Source organism: Mauremys mutica, chromosome 11, assembly GCF_020497125.1.
Source record: "Mauremys mutica isolate MM-2020 ecotype Southern chromosome 11, ASM2049712v1, whole genome shotgun sequence".
NCBI classification, from domain to species: Eukaryota; Metazoa; Chordata; order Testudines; family Geoemydidae; genus Mauremys; species Mauremys mutica.
The window spans coordinates 76,773,324-76,796,425 of record NC_059082.1 but is presented as its reverse complement, the minus strand read 5'-3'; the positions used below and the strand labels follow the sequence as shown (position 1 = coordinate 76,796,425).

Sequence of the window (23,102 nt, the reverse complement as noted above, 5' to 3'; positions counted from 1 at the left end):
GTAATGGCTGCTATGACTCTACAAGGACATGTGACCAGGCCACATGATTCTGGACTCCATTTTGGGGGGCAGTATTTTTCCATAAACCGGTCTGGGACCCAAGTTTTGAAACAAAGAGTTCCTGCCATATACTAAAGCTATATAAGGTAGGGAGTGACATCATCTGAGGTTCTTCACTCCCCACACAAGAAGACTCCTGGAAACGACTGAGGAACAAAGACTGAACTGGGGGAAGTGCTGGCCCCAGGCTAAAGGGATTTCTAGCCTGTGTATGAAAGACCTGGGAATTCCGAGCTGTAAATCAAGTGAAGCTTGCCCCTTAAGAATCTGCAGCCTGCTTGTATCATTTCTCAGGGTGAGAATCTGCTAATTCATATCCAATCTATTTAGTATATTAAGCTTAGTTTGCATTTTTTGTTTATTTGGTAGGTAATCTGCTTTTATCTTTTGTAGTTAATAAGCTTGTTTTTGTTTTAATCTAAACCAGTGATCTTTGACTGGAGAGCTTGGGGAAAATCTCTGCTTGGTTACCACAGGTGTGCATTGTTCTCTTCACATTGAGGGAGAGGCGGACCGGGTATTAAACCCATAAACTGGCCAGATTTGCCCAGGGCAGAACGGTACTGCTCTGGGGTCCCGGGCTGGGAAGCTGGTGGTTAGAGAGCCTGTGTGTAACTGCAGCTGGGTGTGTCCCTACCTGTGTGAATGCTCGTGAAAGTGCAGGCTGGAGAGCTTTGCAGCTTGTCACAACAGTACAGTGTGAAAGGGAACCCAGACCAGTGGGTCAGAGAGCTCATTGGTACCCCAGTTCCAGGTGGCACCCGTCACACACTCTGTATAGGTATGTTGTCTTTTTATTGTCACTTTGACATTATTTATTTCTATTTAGGAGCCCATTGGGTGGTTACTCATTAAAACTAAATATTACACTGGAGGAACTTTATCAAGAGAAAACTGGAATAGCTGACTGTGTGTATATTAAAGAACTTGTACTGAGGATTCCTAGAGATTACATTATATCTTTTGTCATGAGCTATTAAAGGTAACATTACCTGTCTAGATTGGCATTTTCACGATCTTTGGCATTCACTGCACCCTTTTGATTACATAAAGGATCAGCTCAAGTTTCATTCAGTCACTGAACCACGTGATTAGAGACAAACAGATAAAAAGTTGCGACACTGTTCTTTCCCTAGTCCCAACGCTGCCCAGAGCAGACAGAGGAAAAAAGAACTGAGAAGTCAGACAGAGAACAAGAAACTGAGAGTACCGAGCTAAAATGAACCTTCTTCCTAGCTTTTCCATTGAGACCTGGGCTCTCCTGATTGCACTGCTGTTTCTCCTGATACTGTAAGTATAATTCTACACATTGCTTTTCTACTTGTGCTGGTTTCAAATTCTTGAAGGAGAGCCACTGTTAATTTAAATGTTACTGGCTGTTTCATAGACTCATATAAGTGTAGGGCTGGAAGGGACCTCAACAGGTCATCTAGTTCAGTCCCCTGAACTCAAGGCAGGACTAAGTAATAACTAGACCATTCCTGACAGGTGTTTGTCCAATCTGCTCTTAAAAACCTCTAATGCAGTGGTCCCCAAACTTTTGAGAGTTATGCCCTGTCTGCGCCCTCCCCGGGGCCAGAAGCAGGGGGAAGGGATGTGGCCAGGGGTAAGAGGGCCAAGGTTGGGGGCTGCAGCTGGGGGTAGGTCTGGGGCCAGGGCCAGAGACAGGGTTAGGGTTAGGGTTAGGGTTAGGGTCGGGGCCAGAGACAGGGCCAGGGGCTGAGGCTGGGTGTGGGACCAGAGCTGCAACTGGGCTGCAGTGGGGCCAGCAGCCAGGCCCACACCAGGGGCTGTCAATGGCTCCACTCCTGCTCCTGCCCCCAGCCTTGGCCCCGGGCCAAGAAGGAAGCTAAGGCCAAGGGCCGAGGCTGTGGTGGGGCCAGGAGCGGAGCCGCACTGAGGCTGGAGACAGGGTCAGGCACGGGGCCGGGAGCTAGCACCACAACTGGGGGTGAGGCCAGAGCAGAGCTGGGATTGGAGCAGGGCTGAATGGCGTTCCCTCCCCGCCTCCCATGGGGGCTGGCCCAGCCTGCCATATCCCCCGAATGTTCCTCTGCACCCCCTAGGGGGGGTGCACCCCACAGTTTGGGAACCTGTGCTCTAATGACAGAGATTCCCCAACCTTCCTAGGCAATCTGTTCCAGTGCTTAATTACCCTGACAGGAAGTTTCCTAATGCCCAACCTATACCTGTCTTTTTGCAATATAAGCTCATTGCTTCTTGTCCTAACCTGAGAGGATGAGGAGAACAATTTTTCACCCTCCTCCTTGTAATAACATTTTTATGTACTTGAAAACTGTTATCCTGCCCCCCCCCCCCAGTCTTCTCTTCTCCAGACAAAACAAACACAGTTTTCTTTTTCAATCTTTCCTCACAGGTCATGTTTTATAGACATTTAATCATTATTACTGCTCTCCTCAGGACTTTCTCCAATTTGTCCACATTTTACTGAAATGTGGTGCCCAGAACTGGACACAATACTCCAGCTGAGGCCTTATCAGCACAGAGTAAAGTGGAAGAATTACTTCTCGTGTCCTGTTTACAACACACCTGCTGATACATCCCAGAATGCTGTTCACTTTTTTTGCAACAGTGTTGCACTATTGACTCATTTTTAGCTTGTGATCCACTATAATCCTCAGATCTCTTCCCACACTATTCCTTCCAGGGCAATCATTTCCCATTTTGTATGTGTGCAATTGATTGTTCCTTCCTAACTTCATTACTTTGCATTTGTTCTTACTGAATTTGATCCTATTTACTTCAGACCATTTCTCCGGTTTGTCCAGATCATTTTGAATGTTAATCCTATCCTCCAAAGCACGTACAACTCCTCCAGCTTAGTATAGTCCACAAACTTTATAAGTGAACTCTCTATGCTGTTATCTAAATCATTTATGAAGATATTGAACAGAACTGGACCCAGAACCAATCCTTGCGGTACCCCACTCAATATGCACTTCTAGCTTGACTGTGAGCTACTGATAACTACTCTCTGGGAATGGTTTTCCAATCGGTTATGCACCCACCTTATAGTAGCTCCATCTAGTCCAGTGGTCACCAACCGGTTGATGGTGCTCGACTGGTCGATTGTAGAGGATCTCCCAATCAATTGCAATCTCTGGCGGCACAGAGGGGCTGCCACTAAGACAGGTTCCCTGCCTGCACCGGCCCCACGCTGCTCCCAGAAGTGGCCAGCGTGGCCCCGGGAGCAGGGGAGCAGGCGTCTCCCTCCACGCGCTGCTCCAGCCTAAAAGCATCACCCCACACCTCCCATTGGCTGGGAACGGAGAGCTGTGGCCAATGGGAGCTGTGGGGGCAGTGCTTGCAGAGAGGGGCAGGGCACGGAGTCATGTGCTGCCGCCCACCCAGGGGCTGCAGGGGCGCGTTGGTCCCTTCTGGGAGTGGCATGGGGCCGCGGTAGGCAGGGAGCCTACCTTAGCGGCAGCCATGCTGCAACTGGGAGCTGCCAGCAGTAAGTGCTGCCCAGAGGGAGGCCGCACCCCAAACCCCAGCCCTGAGCCCCCTCCCAGAGCCAGCACCCGATCCCCCTCCAGCACCCCAAACCCCCTCCTGCACCCCAAGCCCCAGCCCTGACCCCCTTCCCAGAGCCAGCACCCTTTACCACCCCGACACCCCAACCCCCTGCCCCAACCCAGAGCCCCCTCCCAGAGCCCACACCTCCTCCTGCACCCCAACACTGCCCCAGCCCAGAGCCCCCTCCTGCACCCAAATGCCCTCCCAGAGCTTGCACCCCTCACCCCCTCCTGCACCCCAACACCCTGTCCCAGGCTCAGCCCAGAGCCCCGTCCCACACGGTGAATCTCTCGACTCTAGCCTAGAGCCTGCACTCCTTCCTGAACCCCAACCCTCTACCCCAGCCCGGTGAAAGTGAGTGAGGTGGGGGGACAGCGAGTGACAGACAGAGGGGGGGATGGAGTAAGTGGGGCGGGGAAGGGGCGGGGCCTCAGGGAAGGGTCAGGGTAGATCCTGGGTTGCCCTTAAATTCAAAAAGTGATCTTGGGCATAAAAAGGTTGGAGACCATTATCTAGGCTATATTTCCCTAGTTCGTTTATGAGGAGGTCATGCAGAACAGTATCAAAAGCCTTACTAATTTCAAGATATACCCCATCTATTGCTTCCCCCCATCCACAAAGCTTGTTACCCCGTCAAAAAACGCTATTAGGTTGAAATATTAAGCCATGAAATATTAGGTTGAAATATTAGGATATGGAATGTTTGAAAACAAATATTCCATCTCTATAGAATCCCCAGCCCTTGAAATTCTTCATGGCCTCTCTGGTTAGTATATTTCAAGACATCTGGACAAAGGGATGGTCCACCCATCCTAAACTCAAGGAAGAGAGATTTGGCATATTCTCATGAATTGTAAGGATCTGGTTACTAAGACAAAGTAACAACAAACCCTTGGGATTATTATTTATTTAGCAGGAGCTGCCAGAGGGCCTAGCTAGGTTTGGGCCCCATTGTATTAGGTGCTATGCAAACATGTAGTAAGATGTTGGTCTTACAATCTAAAGGTTGCCCTACAGGGAGGATATGCAGTAAATGGCACTAGCTCATGCTATTCTACACACACGCTCTGCAAGATCAGTGGAAAGACAACGCAAGAAAATAGCATCCATGAGAGCAATTTGCAGGGCGGGAGTGAGTGGACCCTGGTTTTCTCACACGCCAATGCTGTTCTGCTATTAATGGCTTGCAAGTGACTGACTGGAAGCTTGAAGTTGCTAAGAAGTTGCTGAGGGAATCTTTATATTAAGACTGTCTTTTTCCTCACTCTTTGTCTGTCTTGGCTGTCTGGACTGTAAGCTCTTGGGGACAAAGACTCTCGAACAGTGTGTTTGTACAGCACCTATCACAGTGGGGATTTCTAGGCATGACCATCATACAAATACTAACTAGTAATAATAAAGAGAGGTGTAAGTTACACTTCCCTACCCCAGCATGGCTCCTGGTGTCCCAGGGAGAAGTCACCTGGAAGAAAGGCAGGCTGCATGGCAACTGTTGTTCTGGGACAAACAAGGCCTTTGATACGGTTTCCTTGACAAACACTGGAGCTATAACATTCATTTAGCAACAAAGCTCTCGCTTGGGAAGCTGGTAACCTCCATCTGAAAACAAATATAGTATTTGAAAAGCTTTTTCAACACAGCCAAAGACAAACTTCAAAATGATGCAGCCCAGATCTTCACAGAGAAGCAGAGAGCCCTGAGGTAGGCGTAATAACGTTACAACACCAAAAAAGGGTGCTTCAGAGGAGAGAAATCTGCAAAGCTTTCAACAAAATCCAAACAGAAACCTGTCAGACGGGGCCCCCTGACACACCACTGACTAACATTGGGCTAAGCACAGGGAGAACAATACATGAAATCAAAGTACAGCTTTCACAAGAGCCCTGCTCAGGACTTAACTTCCGGCTCCATTTTGATTTCTCTGCAAAAAAAAAAAAAAAAAAAAAAGCTTTGTTCTCATTTCTTCATTACTTTCTGGCTCCTCTTTATGAGCTGGCAATGAGCCTAGAGAGGCTTTTGCTAATAGGTTGAAGACCCTGTTTTTACTGGAGCACCTATTCCTTTATGAGAGGCTTGCTTTTACCTCAGGGCTACTCTCCAAAGATTTGTGGTGCAGCTGTGAGGTTTATCACTAGCTATGTTTATTAAATAGCTTTACAAAGCACAATTTTTTTGAACCACATTTTCTAGCTTCCAGAGTAGGTGCTTCATTCCTGAACTAAAGCAACAGTTTCACTTCCTCTGGATAGGCTTTGAGGTCTTTCAGCCCCAACATCACTGCAATTACTGTCCTGGAGCCTTCAGATTCTGCTGTTATTTTTACAGATATGGGATCTGGCCATTTGGTTTTTTCAAGAAATTGGGCATCCCTGGGCCAAAGCCACTGCCTTTCTTTGGAACTGCCTTGGAGTATCGTAAAGTGAGTGTTTGAAGGCTTCTCCTGGCTCCAGAAATATATGTCCATCATACAATAGCCAGATTTGTATACTGCATTGCTGAGTTCTCCTGTGTGCTAAGCTCTGCTCTAATGCACAGGTTGCGTAGGATCCAATGCAGGATAACATTTCTGTAATGCAGATGATAATCTGAAGGGCATGATGAGCCCTGGGGTGATTGCCCAAAATATGTGAACACACATAGGCGGCTGGTTTGCAGTCACTATTTACTGAGTTCCTTGCAAACAGTTTATTTACAGACTCCTTAACCTCAAGCGTGATACGCCCCTAGAATAACTAGATCCGTCTATGTTCTTATAGGATTCTATCTCTCACAAAGACATTAGGAGTCACACAAGTCTCAGGAGCTGCACACAGGAGTGCTTGACCCAGCTGCTAGCTCTAGACTTTTAAGTCCCACTACAGCCCCATTCCCAGCCCCGCCCCTGGCAACCCTAGTTCTTTTCTAATTCCATTTTAAAAATCTCTCTCTGCAGGGTTTCTTGGTGTTTGACTCTACGTGCTATGAGAAATATGGGAAAATCTGGGGGTGAGTATGTTTAACCACCAATACTGTTTGGTAGTCTCCTCACATTATCCTATAGTCAGAATCCAAATCGGAGGGTGAAAAAAAACCCACTGGAAGAGGAGAGCTCAAAGGCCCGAATTTTGTAACTGGACCCTGTTCTCCATGTGGAACCCCAAAAAGGTTGATGGGGCAGCGCCCAGATGCAAGCATCCATTCACATGGAGCTGACTGCAGGATCCGGGCCACAGACATGCTATGTACATGTTAATCTGAACTCTCACATGAAAGCAGTTCCATATCAGATGCAGACTGCCAGCTCCTGCTCTCACTGAAGTTAATGGCAAAGCTACTATTGACATAAAAGGAAATTTGTACCTTAGAAGTCCAGTTCTCCTGGATTGCAAACTGTAAAGGAAGGTATATGTATTCCAGATACTACACAGCTATGCTGTTATTGTATATAGATTCCAGTTCCATCTCTAACCCTGACATGCTGAAGCGTGACACATTTACATTACCACTGGTCTTACTCGACACTGGATACTCCCTACAGCATTTGCCACTGTGGTTATTACTTGGGCTACATGCTCTGGTATCTTCTGCAATCTATCCAGCTGTCCCTTATAACATTTTCCCATCCATTCAAAAACCCATATAAATCCATATTTAACTTATGTCCATTATAGGATAATAAATCTTTAAAAATCTGGTCTTAAAACCATGATTTAAAACAAGAATTCAAGCCAATCTACAGGTGTATTTCAGCGCAACCAGCTGAAAAGATTCAAGTACGTGAATCAAAAGGATGGAACAAATTTACTGCTAACATCATAACGGAGAGTAAGAGTCTGGAAATCTATAGTCCAAAGAGTGAAAGTGAAGGTACCTACTACCTTTAGGATTCAGTAGCTCTGTGTTCAGTACCTCTCATCTCTCATTGATTTTAGAAGGTGTTTGGCCTTCTACAGGATTGGACCCTCTCTTTAAAATTTGTAAAAAAAAATGTGAAGCATTCCTTTTGTTTTCACATTGTGTGATAACTTACTGTGACATCTTGCTGAGCATTATTTGTTCCTGATAAACCTTTTGTTGTTATTCAAGTTATGCATGACATCGCATAAGGGGCTTGTATCACAGAAAATTTTGTACTATGGATTGTTTGTTTTTGGAAAAGATTTTCCAGTACAAATCTCAAAAAGGAAAAATCCTATTCTAGCTCCAGAGAGAAGGAAGGGATTGTTTTGAGGAAAGATTGAAAGGAATAAATGTTTTACTTGGGAAAATGAGGAACTGTAGAGAGCTGTCTATGTGAATTCGAAGGGCATAAGCACCAAAGAGGGAGAGGAGTCTAGGGCAGCAAACTGAAGTACAACTAGGAGGAATGAGATGAAATTAAATGAGCATCATCCATTTAAAAATGACACCTTGGCCTGAAATCTTTTACTTACTAGAGATACCAGTAGCACCCACATGACTATAAATGAAAGAAAGTCGAGAAAAAACAGTATTTCTCTCTGTAGCTTCAGTTTAACTATGTGCATTTGACAGCACTTTGTACATAGTCATTTTCACCATTTCCCCTGGATACTCAGTTCCTCCTATTCTTTGTGTGGGTCTTTAATGCAACTACAAGAAACAGAAAACAAATTTAAAACACAACTGTAATACTGTAAGCATAACAGGGGGAACTGGGAATGGGTATGTACTGCACCTAAAACTCCATTTAACTTGCTTTTTTTGAAGTGACTAAAATATGATGCTGGGTCCCTTTCAGAAAAGATAGATGGAGGCTGTATATTGGGGATATTTATGTGTGTGTGAGAGAGGTTTTTCAGACAGGCATAGTCTCTCAAAGGAAACATTCCTGCAGTGGCTGGAAACGGCAGGAATATATGGTGGCCTGAAAGGCCTTTTCCATCTCTAATTTCTATGATTCTGTATTTCCAGTCAGTGCACTTTGCTATAGAAGCTAAGAAAGACTAGGACTTGTAGCTATCAGAGAAACATCAGGGAGGAAGGAGCTTTAGTTTAACTCCTGACTTTCACTGATAGTAGTTAATCAAGAATTTTTATTGCTTTTCCCCCATAGGTTTTATGATGGCAGGCAACCTGTGCTGGCTGTCACAGATTCTACAGTAATTAAAACTGTGCTGGTGAAAGAGTGCTTCACTACCTTTACCAACCGGCGGGTAGGCTTGTAATCATTAATATTAATCAGAAAGATGCAATAAAGCTGTAAGAACATCAAATACTGTAGTTGAACACTGTAGGGATACACGAGATTTCTTTCGGAGATGCAGAACGAATGCACACCTGGGACTAATCTAAGTGGCCACTGCATATCCCTAAAGGAGCAAGGGAGCAGGGGGACCTCACCTGGAACTGGATACCCTGGCTCTCAAAGAAAACTGGTTGACTGCACTTTAAAAGCTGCTTAGGTCGTTGACTTTTATTTATTAAAAAAAAAAAGTATTTAGGACAAAGTCAGCTCTCGGTTACACCTGTATAAATGAGAGCTGAATTTGATTGTGTGTGTGTGTGTGTGTGTGTGTGTGTGTGCGCGCACAAGTGCATGTACACCAGTCTGAGTTAGTGGGTATACATTTGTACAGGTCTTCCCCTGTGCATGTGGAGTTGGTGTCTTCTTGTGGGTATATCTGCCTAAATGTAACCAGTTTGGGGAAGTGTGTGTATGTGGGGAGGGAAAAGGATTGCTTCGTGCACTCTTATCTTTATTAGAGAAACCCAATAGCTTCTTGATAGTTATAAACTTGCCTTTGTCACCCCAGAATTTAGGTCTCGTGGGAGAGCTGGAGTTGGCTGTCTCCCTAGCTGAGGATGAGAAGTGGAAGAGGATTCGCACTGTGCTCTCCCCAACCTTCACCAGTGGGAAGCTAAAGGAGGTAAAACCCAGAGGACCAGTCACAAACTAACCCTTGGGTCAGTGCACAGATGGCGTTCAGGCTGAGATAGTTATAATGGTCTGGTCTCTTCAGTCCGATTCAAATTATTAAACTGGCCTATTTCATTTGGGCCTCCTAATGGAAAAAAAAAGAAAAAAGGAAAAAGGATTAAAACAGAAAGCCCCCAACAGTAGAAACGGATCAAGTCTAATAAGTATTAATGAACCTCCCCTCTGCTTTTCCCAAGCTACGCTTAATGAAGAAATAAAATTTGATATGTTTAAGTCATGTCCTGTAATGTGTCTTTCAGATGTTTCCCATTATCAAGCATTACGGGGAGGTTTTGGTGAGAAATGTTCAGAAGAAAGCAGAAAAGGATGAGCCCGTGGCCGTTAAGGAGTGAGTAACTCTGCCAGGAACAGGAACAGCAAATCTTGTTAGCAACTCTTTGGTTCATTCATTACTGGCAATGCAGATTGTTCTTGGATAAACCAGACTTCTGAAGTGACGAACAGGGCTAAGATGAAATTTAAAAGGGAAAATTTAGGCTAAATCTCAAGAAAAACTCCCTGGGGTGAAACCTGTGGAATAGTCTCTCAAGGGAACTGGTCGAAGCCCCAAAGTTTGGCACATTTTAAACTAGAGTGGAAAAAACCCTAGAATATGTAGTGTAGGGAACAACCCTGCACTGGCAAGGAGATTTAGAGGATGGGCTAACAGACCTTTACTATCTCTAAGTCTATGATTTAATACATGAAGACCAAAGCTGAGACTTGGTCAGTCAAAACTTTTTTGTAAAGGTGTGCTTCCATGAAGGGTCTTAGATGGGAATCCTTTGGGGGCAGAGACTGTGTCTTTTTGCCTGTGTTGACCCAGCATGTTTTGGGCACTACCGGAATACAAATAATAAAATATTATTATTTTATTTTTATTTAATTTTTGACAGCTCATTTATCCTACCACTGGAGCACACAGATTTAATATCAGCTGTCCACAGAACTAGGGCTCATAAGAGGCCACAGCCACCTGACAAAATATTCACAGGCCCTTGAATAGGTCTGATTCCACCAGAGGACACACACACATAGGCCAATACATTATGTTGTGTAATATCCAGAGCAAGGCTACCAGCTTCTACATTCTGCGAGCTCTAGGTAAAACGTCATGAAAACCTATCCCTTTCCCTATAGATGTTCTATTTGTGTTGAGTACCTTGAAAAGGGTGGGGCTTTTCAACACCATAAAGAAAAGTCTCATGAGAGTTTTCTTTTCTTTAAGGAGATGCAATATAGGAAGGGAGGGAAAAGTTGTAATTACCTATTTCAAACATTAACTCCCCTGTCTGTGTTCTATTTTTTTCTCAGCATCTTTGGAGCCTATAGCATGGATGTTGTCACTAGCACTTCCTTCGGTGTGAACATTGACTCCATGAACAACCCCAAAGATCCTTTCGTCAAGGAAATCAAGAAGCTAGTGAAGTTTAACTTTTTTGACCCACTCTTCATTTTGATATGTAAGTTGGCTCTTGCTCACGAAAGATTCCATTTAAGTGTTTCGTTTTGAACCGTGACTTCAGCATCAGAATCAGACAAGCGGTCTATTGCTTACACAATACAAGTGGCTATACCTTAGCCTATAAGCCAATGACTAGGCAACTTTACTGCTAAGGATAAAAGTCTCAAGGGTCATCTTAGACAAATTCTGCTCTAATTTATACCCATACAATCCCACTGATGAGAATCATCTGGAGTTACGCAAGTGCTAGTAAGCTCAGAATTTTGTCTATGAGTTATGGGAAGGAGCACAATGCTGTGGGAATGATTTGTAGGTGTTTGCTGGGACCTGAGAGGTTAGTGAATCTCAGAACATTGAGGTCAGTCTGAAATGACTGGAAGAATTTCAAAGAATTTTCATTCTGGTCAATATCACTGCAGTATTGCTAGTGCAAACTGGAGGAATGTCCTGCCCTCAGAATATGACTCCCCAGTCTCAATGACAGTGGCACCAGTCGGACATGGTGTGAAATAGTGGAATGTTCCTTTTGCTTTCATTTACATTTAGGGCTAAATTATATCATTTGTGCAGAAACTTGAATAGAGGCAAGGTGGAGCCCATCTGCCCCACAGGAAACATGGTGGTGGACAGGCCCTCAGTGGGCTCCCAAGTGCACAGGAGATGTGAACAAATAGAGCCATCATTTAGATGCAGCCTCATCTTTCTAATAAACGTTTCCAGTTGTTCTAATTAATATTTTACCATAGATATCTTAGGTGAAATGGACTTTTATTCCCTGGACATTGCTTCAATCACAGTTATTTTTGTCTCCCTTCTAGTTGTATGCCCATTCCTCATTCCCCTTCTTAAGAAGATGAATGTGAATTTTTTCCCCAAAGATGCCATAAAATTCTTCACAACGTCGATCGCCAAAATAAAGGAGGAACGTGAAAAAGAGGCCAAAGGGGTAAGCAGGACTCTCCCAGTCATGATGCCAGAGAACATTCTCTATTCAGTTAGCCCAAGTGAAAAACACTTACTTGCTTGAGTTAGAGTCTAGCAAAGGACCACAATAGCATGTGTGCATCAGTGATCTCAGGCTATATCAGGGTAAAAACCAAGCAAACTGGATTGCAGTTTGGGCCTGCAGATTATGATTTACAGAAAACGACCCTAAGGAGTGGACATGGAGAGCTAGAGCAGACAGAGGGAGAGACTCCACTGAGCAAGCAGTAGAGCTGTGCATCAATACACACTGCAGTGTCATGGATATTGTGGGATTCAGGAGCACAGTCCCCAAAAGAAGCAGTCTTCACTCTCCAAAAATGACAGAATCACATTTATCTCCCTGCTAGATTTCCTCTCCCCAGAGTAATCCTGTTGTAAGGTAGCTACTTGTAAAAGTCACTTACTGAGATGTAGTTATTACTTTCCCCTAAAATTGCACAGCTGTAGTAATGAGGGTGCTTTGCAAAGTGGACAAAAATAGTTTAGCTCTGCAGTCATCATTCCTTGCGACAGCAAGAGACCAAGTCTGCTGTCTTTGCTGACGTCTCTTTGGGACTGGGCGGATGGAACCTTCCCAGAAGCATAAGAGTTTCATGTTTTGACCCAATGTAACAAGAAAGGCATTTACATTCTGCTGGGTCCTCTCTGGCCACTCCCGGGGACCTTAAAATACAACATTTGTGTTCTGAGACCCATCTTTCTGAGCCTTCCTTAGGGGATCTCGCACCAGATCAGCTCTCCACTGAGTGGTTACTTCTTTTCCCAGGGCAGAGTGGATTTCCTGCAGCTGATGATCGAATCCCAGAACTCTAACACTAGCCATGAAAGCAATGGAGTGACTCACACATATAAAGGTAACACCATAAAAATACCCATACTTGTGAGTGCCTTTGGGGGCTGTGGGAGTGAGGGGAATAGAAATAGGTGTCCTACTGGAGAGGAAATAAATAATTCATCCCCCCGTCTCCAGCTGGGGAGAGGACTCCTTGACTCACCTGGACTATACATAGATTTTTGTTCAGCACAGAATTAGATGGGGACAAGTTATCATCATTTTTGTGTAATACTTTTTCCACTAGTAGAATAGAAGACATGCATTCCAGGCCAACTCCTTCCATATAATCGTTAGCCTTGGCCAGTGAAAAATATGGAGTTGGTACCTAACAAAAGGCCAGCTTGCCCCCTCCCCCCAGCTATTTGTTTACATTGCATCACTATTCACAATTCATGTAAGGAAAACTGCTTCAGTTACAGCTTGGTTAGAAATATCCTCAGTTCTTCTCAGGACTGGATGATAGCAGGTGTCCTATGACATTTATGTAACCACAGAATACTTGGGTTAGATAACGTGAAAATGAACCACAGCAAACTTAGCAGGAACCCATGTTTGTGTGTTTGCTTTGTGTGTTCTGCATAAACCAATCAACAACGCCAGAGGTTACAAAGCAATCATTAGTCCCTGTTTAATTGTCCCATCATACCCCATCAGCCATGCCTATGGGATAATAATAATCATTAAGGCTAAGATGTTGTCAGGGATACTTTTGGTAAAAGTCAGGGATGGTTATGGGCAATAAAGAAAAATTTACGGAAGTCCGTGACCAGTCCCTGGATTTTACTGAATATATCCCTGACAAAATGGGGAGCCCAGCTGCGGAGTCCCCACACCGCCTGCAAAGACTGAGCAACTGTGGGGGTGCTTTGAGCTCTGGGGGCCCCCACCACCTGTGGGGGCTTGGAGCTCCAGGGTAACCCTGCCACCCACAGTGGCCAGGAACTTTGAAGGACTTTTGGTGCCCGCGGCGGCACGGAACTCCAAGGGCTATGCCGCCCATGGTGGCTCAGAGCTCTGGGGTACCCCTGCCACCTACAGTGGCTTGAGCTCCTGGGCCCCCTACCCCCCAGCAGCCAGGAGCTGAGGGGCCCCCCACTGCCTGTGGTGTCTGGGAGCTGTGAGGGAACCCCACTGCCCGAGGTGGTTGGGCGCTTTGGCCCTGCTGCCTGCGATGGAGCTCTGGGAGGCCGCACTGCCTGTTTCAGCTGGGAGCTGTGTGCTCAGAGCTCTGGGGGCCCCCACTGTGTGCATCCGCTGGGAGCTGCCGGTGGCCAGGAGCTGCAGCCCCACCACCTGCATCAACCAGGAGCTGCAGCCCTGGCACCCACTTCTGCCGGGAGCTGCAGGGGCCCTGCTGCCCGTATCCACCAAGAGCTGCAGGGGGTCCTGCTGCCTGCGGCAACAGGGAGCTGTGGGTCCCCCTTGCCATAGCGGGCAGTGGAGGGACCCCGCAGCTCCCAGCTGACAGGGCTGAATTCATGGAGGTCGCTGGAAGTCACAGATTCCATGACTTCTGCAACCTCCAGGAAAAATTTGTAGCCTTAATAATAATAAATCGTTGCCCATCTATACTTTTATAAAATATACTATGTACAAAGAGTGCAGCCTATGTGCTGTAGCGTTTGGGCCTCAACTTTTCTACCTGTTTTCCTCTCTTCTCACAGGCCTGACTGATGCTGAGATCTTCGCACAAGCATTTATCTTCATTTTTGCTGGATATGAGCCCACCAGCAACTCCCTTGGCTACCTGGCTTACGAACTGGCCACCCACCCTGATGTGCAGCAAAAGCTGCAGGAGGAGATAGACTCAGTTTTACCAAACAAGGTAAGAGAACGTTGGCTGCTCAGTGATTGCATAGAGCCTCTTTAAAGCCAGTTTCTTCCCTCTAGTTAAGTCAAGTTAATGAGACTGTTCTTTAATGACATTAAATACATGTGCTAAAAACCTACCATTTAATAAATACTGACTCTGCTATCCTGTGGTAGCTCTGATGGGCACACTTCAAAAAATTTCTGCTTTCACTAAAAGGAGAGCCAATAACTTGCTTCCAAAATGACATATGTTCATTTCAGGGATGTTACATAAAGTACCATGTGTGGAATATACCATGACTTGTCTTGCAAACTCCGTACCATGACTATTATATGCATAATAGCTGTTGTGCATTTCTCAAAATCTCCAGATGATATTTGAGGGGAAGAGAGGCTCAGGGGATGGTGAACACGGATAACAGTAGCCTGGCAATACCAGGGATTACAAATCAGTGTTTAGTACAATTTTTAAATCCCTAGTCTCAAACCAACACCAGTAACTCTGGCCATGGGACAATAAAATAAATCCTTACTGAGTCATATATGTATATTATACCAACATACACAGACACAGAGACACACATACATATCTTGTTTTTCTTATCTCTGCTTGTCTATGTATTTTGCCCATACTACCCTTTTTTCTATCTATCTCTCACATCAGAATTCACACACTCAGCAAGGGCCAAATTACCTCTAGTTACTTTAACTTGCTAAACAACGAAGAGTAGAAAATTACGCTCATGTAAAGGAGATGCTAGATGGGAGACATGGAGTATTCTTGGAACAACTCAGGAAATTCATACCATTATTCATGGGTACTCATATTATGGTGTTTGTGATCTCTTACACTGGACTTCTACATGTTTCAAGAGATGCCACTTTTCAAAAATGCATTGGCCACACTAGGAGGCTCCAAGATCTGCTGATTTTAAGTACAAACTTTGTTTGCAAAAATGGGCAGAGATTTCCAGAAACTTACATTATTTAGGAAAGGAAAATTAAGGTGAACCCTTAGGTTCACACTGAACATTCAGTTCAGCATTGAATGTAGAATGTGCACTGTGACAGATGAGAGGGGAGGACATGATGGTTTTCACACTGGTCACATGGAAATCTGATCTAGAGTCCCTCATGCCTGACACCCTTTTTCCCATTCCCCTAAAGGCTCCTCTTACCTACAAAGCCCTGATGCAGATGGAGTATCTCGACATGTCAGTGAATGAAATCCTTAGGCTGTTTCCTCTTGGAGGACGACTTGAAAGGGTCTGCAAGAAAGACGTAGAGATAAATGGACTGACCATTCCAAAAGACACCGTGGTTATGATACCACCCTCTGTTCTGCACCGTATCCCTGAATACTGGCCAGAACCAGAGGAGTTCAGACCCGAAAGGTACAGAATCTATATCAATAGGAAATGAACAATACAATTATCTCTTTTACCTATATTACTTCGTTCCTAAATATCAGTCTCTTACAAACAAATTCTTGTTGTGTTTAATCTTAACACCTGTTTGCCAATACAAAAGCTGGAGAGGATTCATCATTATGAAGACACACCACTCATGATTCCCTAGTTAAAGCTAAGTTGAATTTTGCACTTAAAGCAGGGATTTAACAACTCTGTTACACATGAAGAATACAGTATATCCTCCTCGGAAGTACAGCACTTACTCTCTAAGTACAGAGTGAACTATCTGAGATTTTGCAAGTACATTGGTTGATTCATTTAGGAGTTAAAATTCATTTAAAAAATTGGTCCTTTTGAGAAATTTAGCACCCACTGTCAGACTATTTCTTTCTCCCATCTCAACAACAGAATAATACTGACATGTCAAAACTTCCCATATAGTCAGAACTCGCTGAAATCTTTTATATAAGCTACAGTTGAAAACCATTAGGATTAAAGGTAATTTTTTCCATTAGTATTCATCACTGAAAGTTTTTCCTTCAGAAGGGGTGGGCTATACAGAATGCCACGTAGACCTGTCCTCTTTCAAACTGATACCACCTCAAACTGATCTCAGTGGGACTGAGGGCATACTTGTCCACAGTTAGATGTCATTTTCAAAATGGCCTCTATCTCCCATTATTCTCTGTAGGTCTGCAACAACAGGCTGCTCTTAATAAAGATGTCTGCTGGCTTCACTCTCTCAGGAAACAATAGGAAAGAAGTAGTGGTCATTTTGAAAGAGTGGAACTCACGATGCTGCTAGCCTGGGTGCAAAGGACATAATTTGGGCTTTGAACTCAGATCCTCTCCACATCCCACCCCGAACATCTGAGGGGCTGTGTAACTATTAGACTGCTGGGATAACCGAAGATGTGCTAGTTCTAAAAGCAAAGTTTCTCTAATACACAATCAGAGGTTCTTTGAGAGAGAGAGAGAGAGTGCGAGCGAGAGAGAGACTTGGCCTCCTTTTTCTTTGCTTCCCTAATTTCCTTCTTACATTTGTGATTGGAATCAGGTTCAGTAAAGAGAACAAAGAAATGATGGATCCTTATGTGTACCTGCCCTTTGGAGCTGGACCCAGAAACTGCATTGGAATGAGGTTTGCTCTCCTCTCCATGAAAGTTGCTATCGCCAGTCTGCTGCAGAATTTCACCTTCAGACCCTGCAAAGAAACCCAGGTGAGAAACCCAGATTTACATTTGAAAACTCAGGTGTGAAAACCAGATGATTATTTACTGGAAACAGTTAATTAAAAACCATTTTAGATACTTTATTTGGGTAAACAGATGGTACACGGTGAAAAATGCAAAATAAATGTGCAACACAGATGACAGAACATAGAAGTGTAATACATAGCAGATTGTATATTGCACGCACTGTGTGTAGTATACAGTATTCTAAAATATACCATGGGAGTAATTCTATAAGGGAAAAAATAGCAACCAAGGAAACATTACAGAACAGAAAGGAGAGGAAAGTGGTTAATCAGCTTTAGTGATGCCTTTATTCAAGTACATTAGTCAACAGTGTTACCATGTTCCATAGAGGAAAAAAATTGCTTGACTCCTATTCAGTAATGATTATAAATGTGCGTCTTTGTTTCCATTGCTCAAGTCCCTGAGTAACATAAGGTGAGATATCTGGAAGTCAGACCTTGTCCTTCATCAAATTATTGAATGTGTCCCAAACAAATCCAAAACCTCTTTTGCTCTTATCCAGTTGCCCATGCAGCCTTTCCTATGGGGGGCATGACAGGGAATGGCTTTAAGCTACTTATAAAGGGTTGAAATATTACCAGACTTTCCAAGTAAAATTATAACCACCTTTCACTAATACTAGGGTCACAACCATTGCACTTTTTTTAAAGCAAGAAATAAGCTCTTGTTGAGGTGAACACTGCCTTCTATGAAAGCTACAGCCATCATAAACCATCAGGAATACTGCAGCACAGACATACTGTGACAGACATGCTGTAGAAATGGTTTTGCCAAGGATCTGTCATTTCCTGGAACTGGGAAACTTGCTGTCTTACAAAAGCAAATGCCTTCCCTGAGCATCAAAGAGGTAAATTTAGTTGTGCATCACCAGGTCTACGTGAGTGATCAGAAATAACCAAGGGCCACAAATGGCATTTCAATAGGTGTGTATAATCCACAAAGGATGGATGTCTTTTAGACATTTCCTAGGAGGAAGGCAAGTGTGTGTTTGTCATTGGTGCCTGTAGTTTAATAAAGACCCACTTCACTTTCTGCTTTGAAAAGGGCTAACGCAGAAAGAGATCATTCTCTCTAAAAAGAACATTGGTATGTGCACCGTTTTCATTCAGAAATTCCCAGCTGGAAACACTAACACTGTGTTTTACACAATTAGGCAGGCAAATGACATGGCAATCATAGAAATAATAGTGGAGACTTTGCACCAACATAGCATTTTTCTTCTATGGATTTCAAAGATCTCTACAAGGCAGGGGAGCATCATTAGCTCCATTTTTACACACAGGGAAGCTTAGTCAGAAAGCAGCAAGGTGACTTGCACGAGAACACACAATGTGTGTATCAGAACTGAGAAAAAAGTCCAGGTCTCCAGTCTCCCAGTCCTATAGAACACGCTGCCTCCTTGGAAACTACAAGTAATGGGGAATACCAAATTTTACTGTAATGCTCACGGAGATTAAGCAATGATGAAAGAAAGAAGAGGTGAAGAACAGCAAAGACGCCTTCACACCGCTTGCTAGATCTGTAACAGTTAGTTGAAATTCAGCTAAAAAATGGTCACCTGGGTTTTTAACTGCACAGCAAACACAGTTTGTTGCAGTCATTAGCTAACTGTGCAGTCAGGTTGTGAGGCCCTGACCTTGGCTCAAGTGCTTTTGGAGTAGGATTGGAGAAGCTCCTCTCCTGCCTTAGCTCCAGCCAACAATCCCGTCACATGGGAGGGGGCAAGCCTGCTTATCTCACCTGGTGGGTCGTGATTGGCTACTGCCTCCTTCTACTCCTTCTAGCCACTGGAGGACCAAGTCTTGTTGGTTCTGTCAGTACCAGAGCCTGACTGGCCTCTCTAGGTAGTGCTCAGATGTCTAAATTTACTGCCCCCTCTTTCCCAGGTGGCACTTTTCCATCTGGTGGGTGTGTCAAGGCAGAGACGCCTCCTGCAGGGGGCAGAGAAGGCTTGGTAGACCCCATCACAGGCCTTGAACATAAGAAATGCTGAGCACCCGCTGCTTCCATTGAGGCCAGGAGGCACTCAGCACCTCCCAGGTCTGGGCCCATTAGGGCTGGATGAAACTTCCATAACAAAACCCCAAGCAAGGAGTAAACTCTCCTGGACTGGGGGTTTGATAGAAAACCAAAAGCATGTCCAAGTTTGTAAAACTTACAGTAACTGTGGGGCAGGTTTTGAATGAACCTGGACTGGATTTTGGGCAAACAAGGGAAAACAAAAGCATAATGTCTCTTTGATAATCTGTGTATATTTTATTTGCTGGGCTACAAATGTTCTTTTCTCCACTAATGTTGCAGATCCCGCTCAAGCTGAATTCCCAGGGATTCATACTACCAGAGAAACCTATTGTTCTGAAGTTAGTCCCCAGAGTTTATACCTCACACCCAGAGGATTAAGACCCAACCGAGTTCACAGCAGCTTTCCAGAGTCCAGCAGAGGCGTTACACATCATTGGGTCTCTGCAACAGACTCAGAAGAAGAGCTTCCATTCATTCCAAAGGCATTTACTAAATATCTACACAAAAATATGACTGTCAGAAATGTAAATTGAGTCACTGGGCAGTGATTGTAAATTGCTTTTATACCATCAGATTTAGAGACTGTATATAAAGGAAAAATTCTACTGAGGCACTGTTCTGCCTCTCTGACTCTTTTTTAGTGAGATTCCTCCACCTGAAGAGGGAATTACTGTCTCATCCAAGAGGCAGTGGGAACTTCGTTGTTGAAATAGAAATCACTAGAGTTACTGGGGGCAGGGATGGGTAAATGACAAGGAATGGCAGGATTTTTGTGAGTTGTACTGATATTTGAAAAAGTGTGTATAAACTGTTGGGCTGTTGAGTTTACTGGGATGTGATGAGACTATCCTAGAAAACAAATTTCTCTTGGGTCATATGTTAATGGAACAAAAGCATGTAACATATACAGAGAACAGAACGCATAAAATGTTTGTGAAAGGGCTCTCTGTTGTGTATTCTGAATAATTTGTTCACTTCTTACTTGAAAAAATATTCAATCTGGACCCCTGAAATTATCCCCATATAGCATCTTCCATTTAATTTACTGAATTTGGTCCTTCATTTAACTTGATCAAAGCTTCCTACTGTAAAGTGTATTACAAATAATACAACTCCTACCTAGTATTTTGGTTAAATGCAGAGGTGGCCAACCTGTGGCTCCAGAGCCACATGCAGCTCTTCAGAAGTTAATATGCGGCTCCTTGTACAGGCACCGACTCCTGGGCTGGAGCTATAGGCTCCAACTTTCCAATGTGCCGGGGAGGGAGGTGCTCGCTGCTCAACCCCTGGCTCTGCCACAGGCCCTGCCCCCACTCCACTTCCTGCCCCCACTCCACTTCCTGCCCCCTTCCCTGAGCCTGCTGTGCCCTCGCTCCCCCCCTCTCCCCCACCCACCCAGAGCCTCCTGCATGCCACAAAACAGCTGATTGGGAGGTGCGGGGAGGGAGGGGGAGGTGCTGATCAGTGGGGCTGCCAGTGGGAGGTGCTAGGAGTGGGCGAGGAAGCTGTTGGGGGGCTGCTGACATTTTACTGTGGCTCTTTGGCAATGTATACTGGTAAATTCTGGCTCCTTCTCAGGCTCAGGTTGGCCACCCCTGAGTTAAGTGGATCACTTTAGGGCAGGGTTATTAATTTGATCACTAACTACACAATGTTGTCATTTAATCAATAAAGTAAAATTCTGAATGTGGGAGAGACCAAGGAAGAGCCCTCTGACAATGAACAAGATGACTGCAATGAAAGTTGCATTATTCAGGCATTGTTATTGACACTAGGCACTACTGTGTGCTAGGCACTCTGTGATATGAGCCCTCCTTATTGTATGGGTCGCAAGATCAATCAATCAGTAAGGTCAAACTGCTAGGAAGAGATCCTCAAGATAAGAGGCAGGCTACTACCCAGGGTCAAGTGATTCAGATAAATGCAATAACAAAAACCTAGCCTTTTGGGCATATACTTTATATGCTCTTTACATATCAGCAGCATTTGTTTTGGTTGCTGTAGGAAGAGGTAGAATATTCAAAGCAAACACACAAAATATAACTTACTAAGCTGCTCTTTTGGGCAAGAAATGATTCTTGTTAGTAAAAATTTCTAGAAACAACATACCATAGGTGGTGTAATGATGCTCACTCTATAATATGGTAACACACTAGGCTTGTCTACATGAGAACACCTAAATGACAGGAGTGCTGGAACAATTTGAATAGTGGGGGCGCTGAGAGCCATTGAACCAAACTGTAAACTCTGTATATAATGGAAACCACTTCAAGCCAAGGGGTGCGGTAGCACCCCCAACATCCCTAGTTCCAGCACCTATACTAAATGATGCAATCCCTTTAATTATTTACAAAAGTGAAGTTGGTTTTGTGAAAGGCAGAATTGCTGCTCAGAGCAAAAGAAAAATATTTCACTTAATTCACCAAGCCCAAGTTACTAGGTATTCCATCAATAATTTTATCCCTAGGGATGCATCTGATAGGGTCGAGTGTCTCTTGTTAATTGCACAACTAAGTGTTGGTCCAATTTTTCTTAATTGTGTTGGAGTCCTTTACAATACCCCTTTTGCAAAGGAGCTGACAAATGGAATTATTTTGCATATATTTCAGTTGGAAGGAGGAATGTGGCAAGGTTGTCCCCTCTCCCTTTTATCTGTTGAGCACCTAGTAATAAGTCTAAGAAAGTAGACCAGCATTGCAAGCCTACACATAAACAAAAGATATACAAAGAGCAACAGAGTAGTTTGTATGCAGATGATTTTTAAAGTTACTTGGGAATTATTCTTCTTCAGTCTTCCCCTGCTAGCATTAATAAACTGGTTTGGAGAATTATCAGGATGCCAAATCACTTGGAATCTACTCACACATAATGGACATTTTTGAAAGATCATATGCTTTTTTAAATCTGCAAGGAAATTATATACAACCTCTCCCATATACCCCATGCCGACGCTACATAATAAAACCCCTATGACATTATAAGGTGGTCACTTCTTCCCTTTTCTTTGTGGGCAGAATTGAAATTGTTAAAACGAATTGCTATATTGTTATATTGTGTTTGTTACTAATGGAGATCTCTGCTTTATTACTGAACCAGCTAAATAAGCCAATCACACTATGTGGGACTTGAGGAGCACTGTTAGTGGTCCTAGAACAGGCATTGAGGCTCATAGCCTCATCACAGAAAACCCAAGATTCCTGTGGAACCCAGAGGATCCGCTGTTAGAGGATTTTCAAGGGATTTACCATCCCCCAGAGCTCCTCCTATAGCAATTTCTACAGGAGATCTAGGTTTGGAAATGAGAAAAGCTGACAGCCCAGTTTATGGGCTTGTTCTTTGTTTGCATAAGATAGAAGAAAGTGTCTCTTAGTTAATGAACTTTGCATGCCATTATGATTCCACCAGTTTGTTGACAGGATGTGGTATTTACAATATCAATAAAAGCTAAAGGGACTCTGTCCTCACTTGAGGACTCACATGATTGACCTTTAAAAACAAAATGAATAGGACTATGGGGTATCAGCTTGTCTCTGATTGCTTTGTAAAGAACTAGCTTCTGTGGAAAGCCAGGGGAAAAAAAATCACAGATAATAAGATTGGAAAATGCCTTTTGGATCACAGAGTCCAATCTCCCTGCATTAAGGAGAATAGGATACTAATTTGCCACATGCTTACCTAATCCTGTCATTAACTTGTCTACATAACACATGTAATAATTTTAAGACATTTGTTGTTAATAGGCATTAATCTGTGACTGATTTGTATCCAAAGATCTCAGCAAAAGCCAGGGGAAGGT

The 23,102-nt window shown here is 44.0% G+C and overlaps 1 protein-coding gene across 1 annotated transcript; it reads left to right on the top strand.

Moving 5' to 3' along the window:
- Positions 1-1,192: 1,192 nt before the first annotated feature.
- On the top strand, positions 1,193-20,249 carry LOC123344276 (cytochrome P450 3A9-like). Its single transcript, XM_044980308.1, has 13 exons — positions 1,193-1,350; positions 5,923-6,016; positions 6,530-6,582; positions 8,651-8,750; positions 9,351-9,464; positions 9,775-9,863; positions 10,829-10,977; positions 11,798-11,925; positions 12,733-12,820; positions 14,466-14,626; positions 15,781-16,007; positions 17,083-17,245; positions 19,586-20,249. Exons 1-13 carry the CDS (start codon positions 1,280-1,282, stop codon positions 19,682-19,684), a joined length of 1,536 nt encoding a protein of 511 aa, XP_044836243.1. The 5' UTR covers positions 1,193-1,279; the 3' UTR covers positions 19,685-20,249.
- The last annotated feature ends 2,853 nt before the right edge of the window (positions 20,250-23,102 follow it).

Coding starts and splice junctions, on each gene's coding strand:
- LOC123344276 (XM_044980308.1), top strand. CDS start 1,280: ATGAACCTTCTTCCTAGCTTTTCCATTGAGACCTGGGCTCTCCTGATT. Junction 1,351..5,922: donor CTGCTGTTTCTCCTGATACT/GTAAGTATAATT, acceptor TTATTTTTACAG/ATATGGGATCTGGCCATTTG. Junction 17,246..19,585: donor GACCCTGCAAAGAAACCCAG/GTGAGAAACCCA, acceptor CTAATGTTGCAG/ATCCCGCTCAAGCTGAATTC.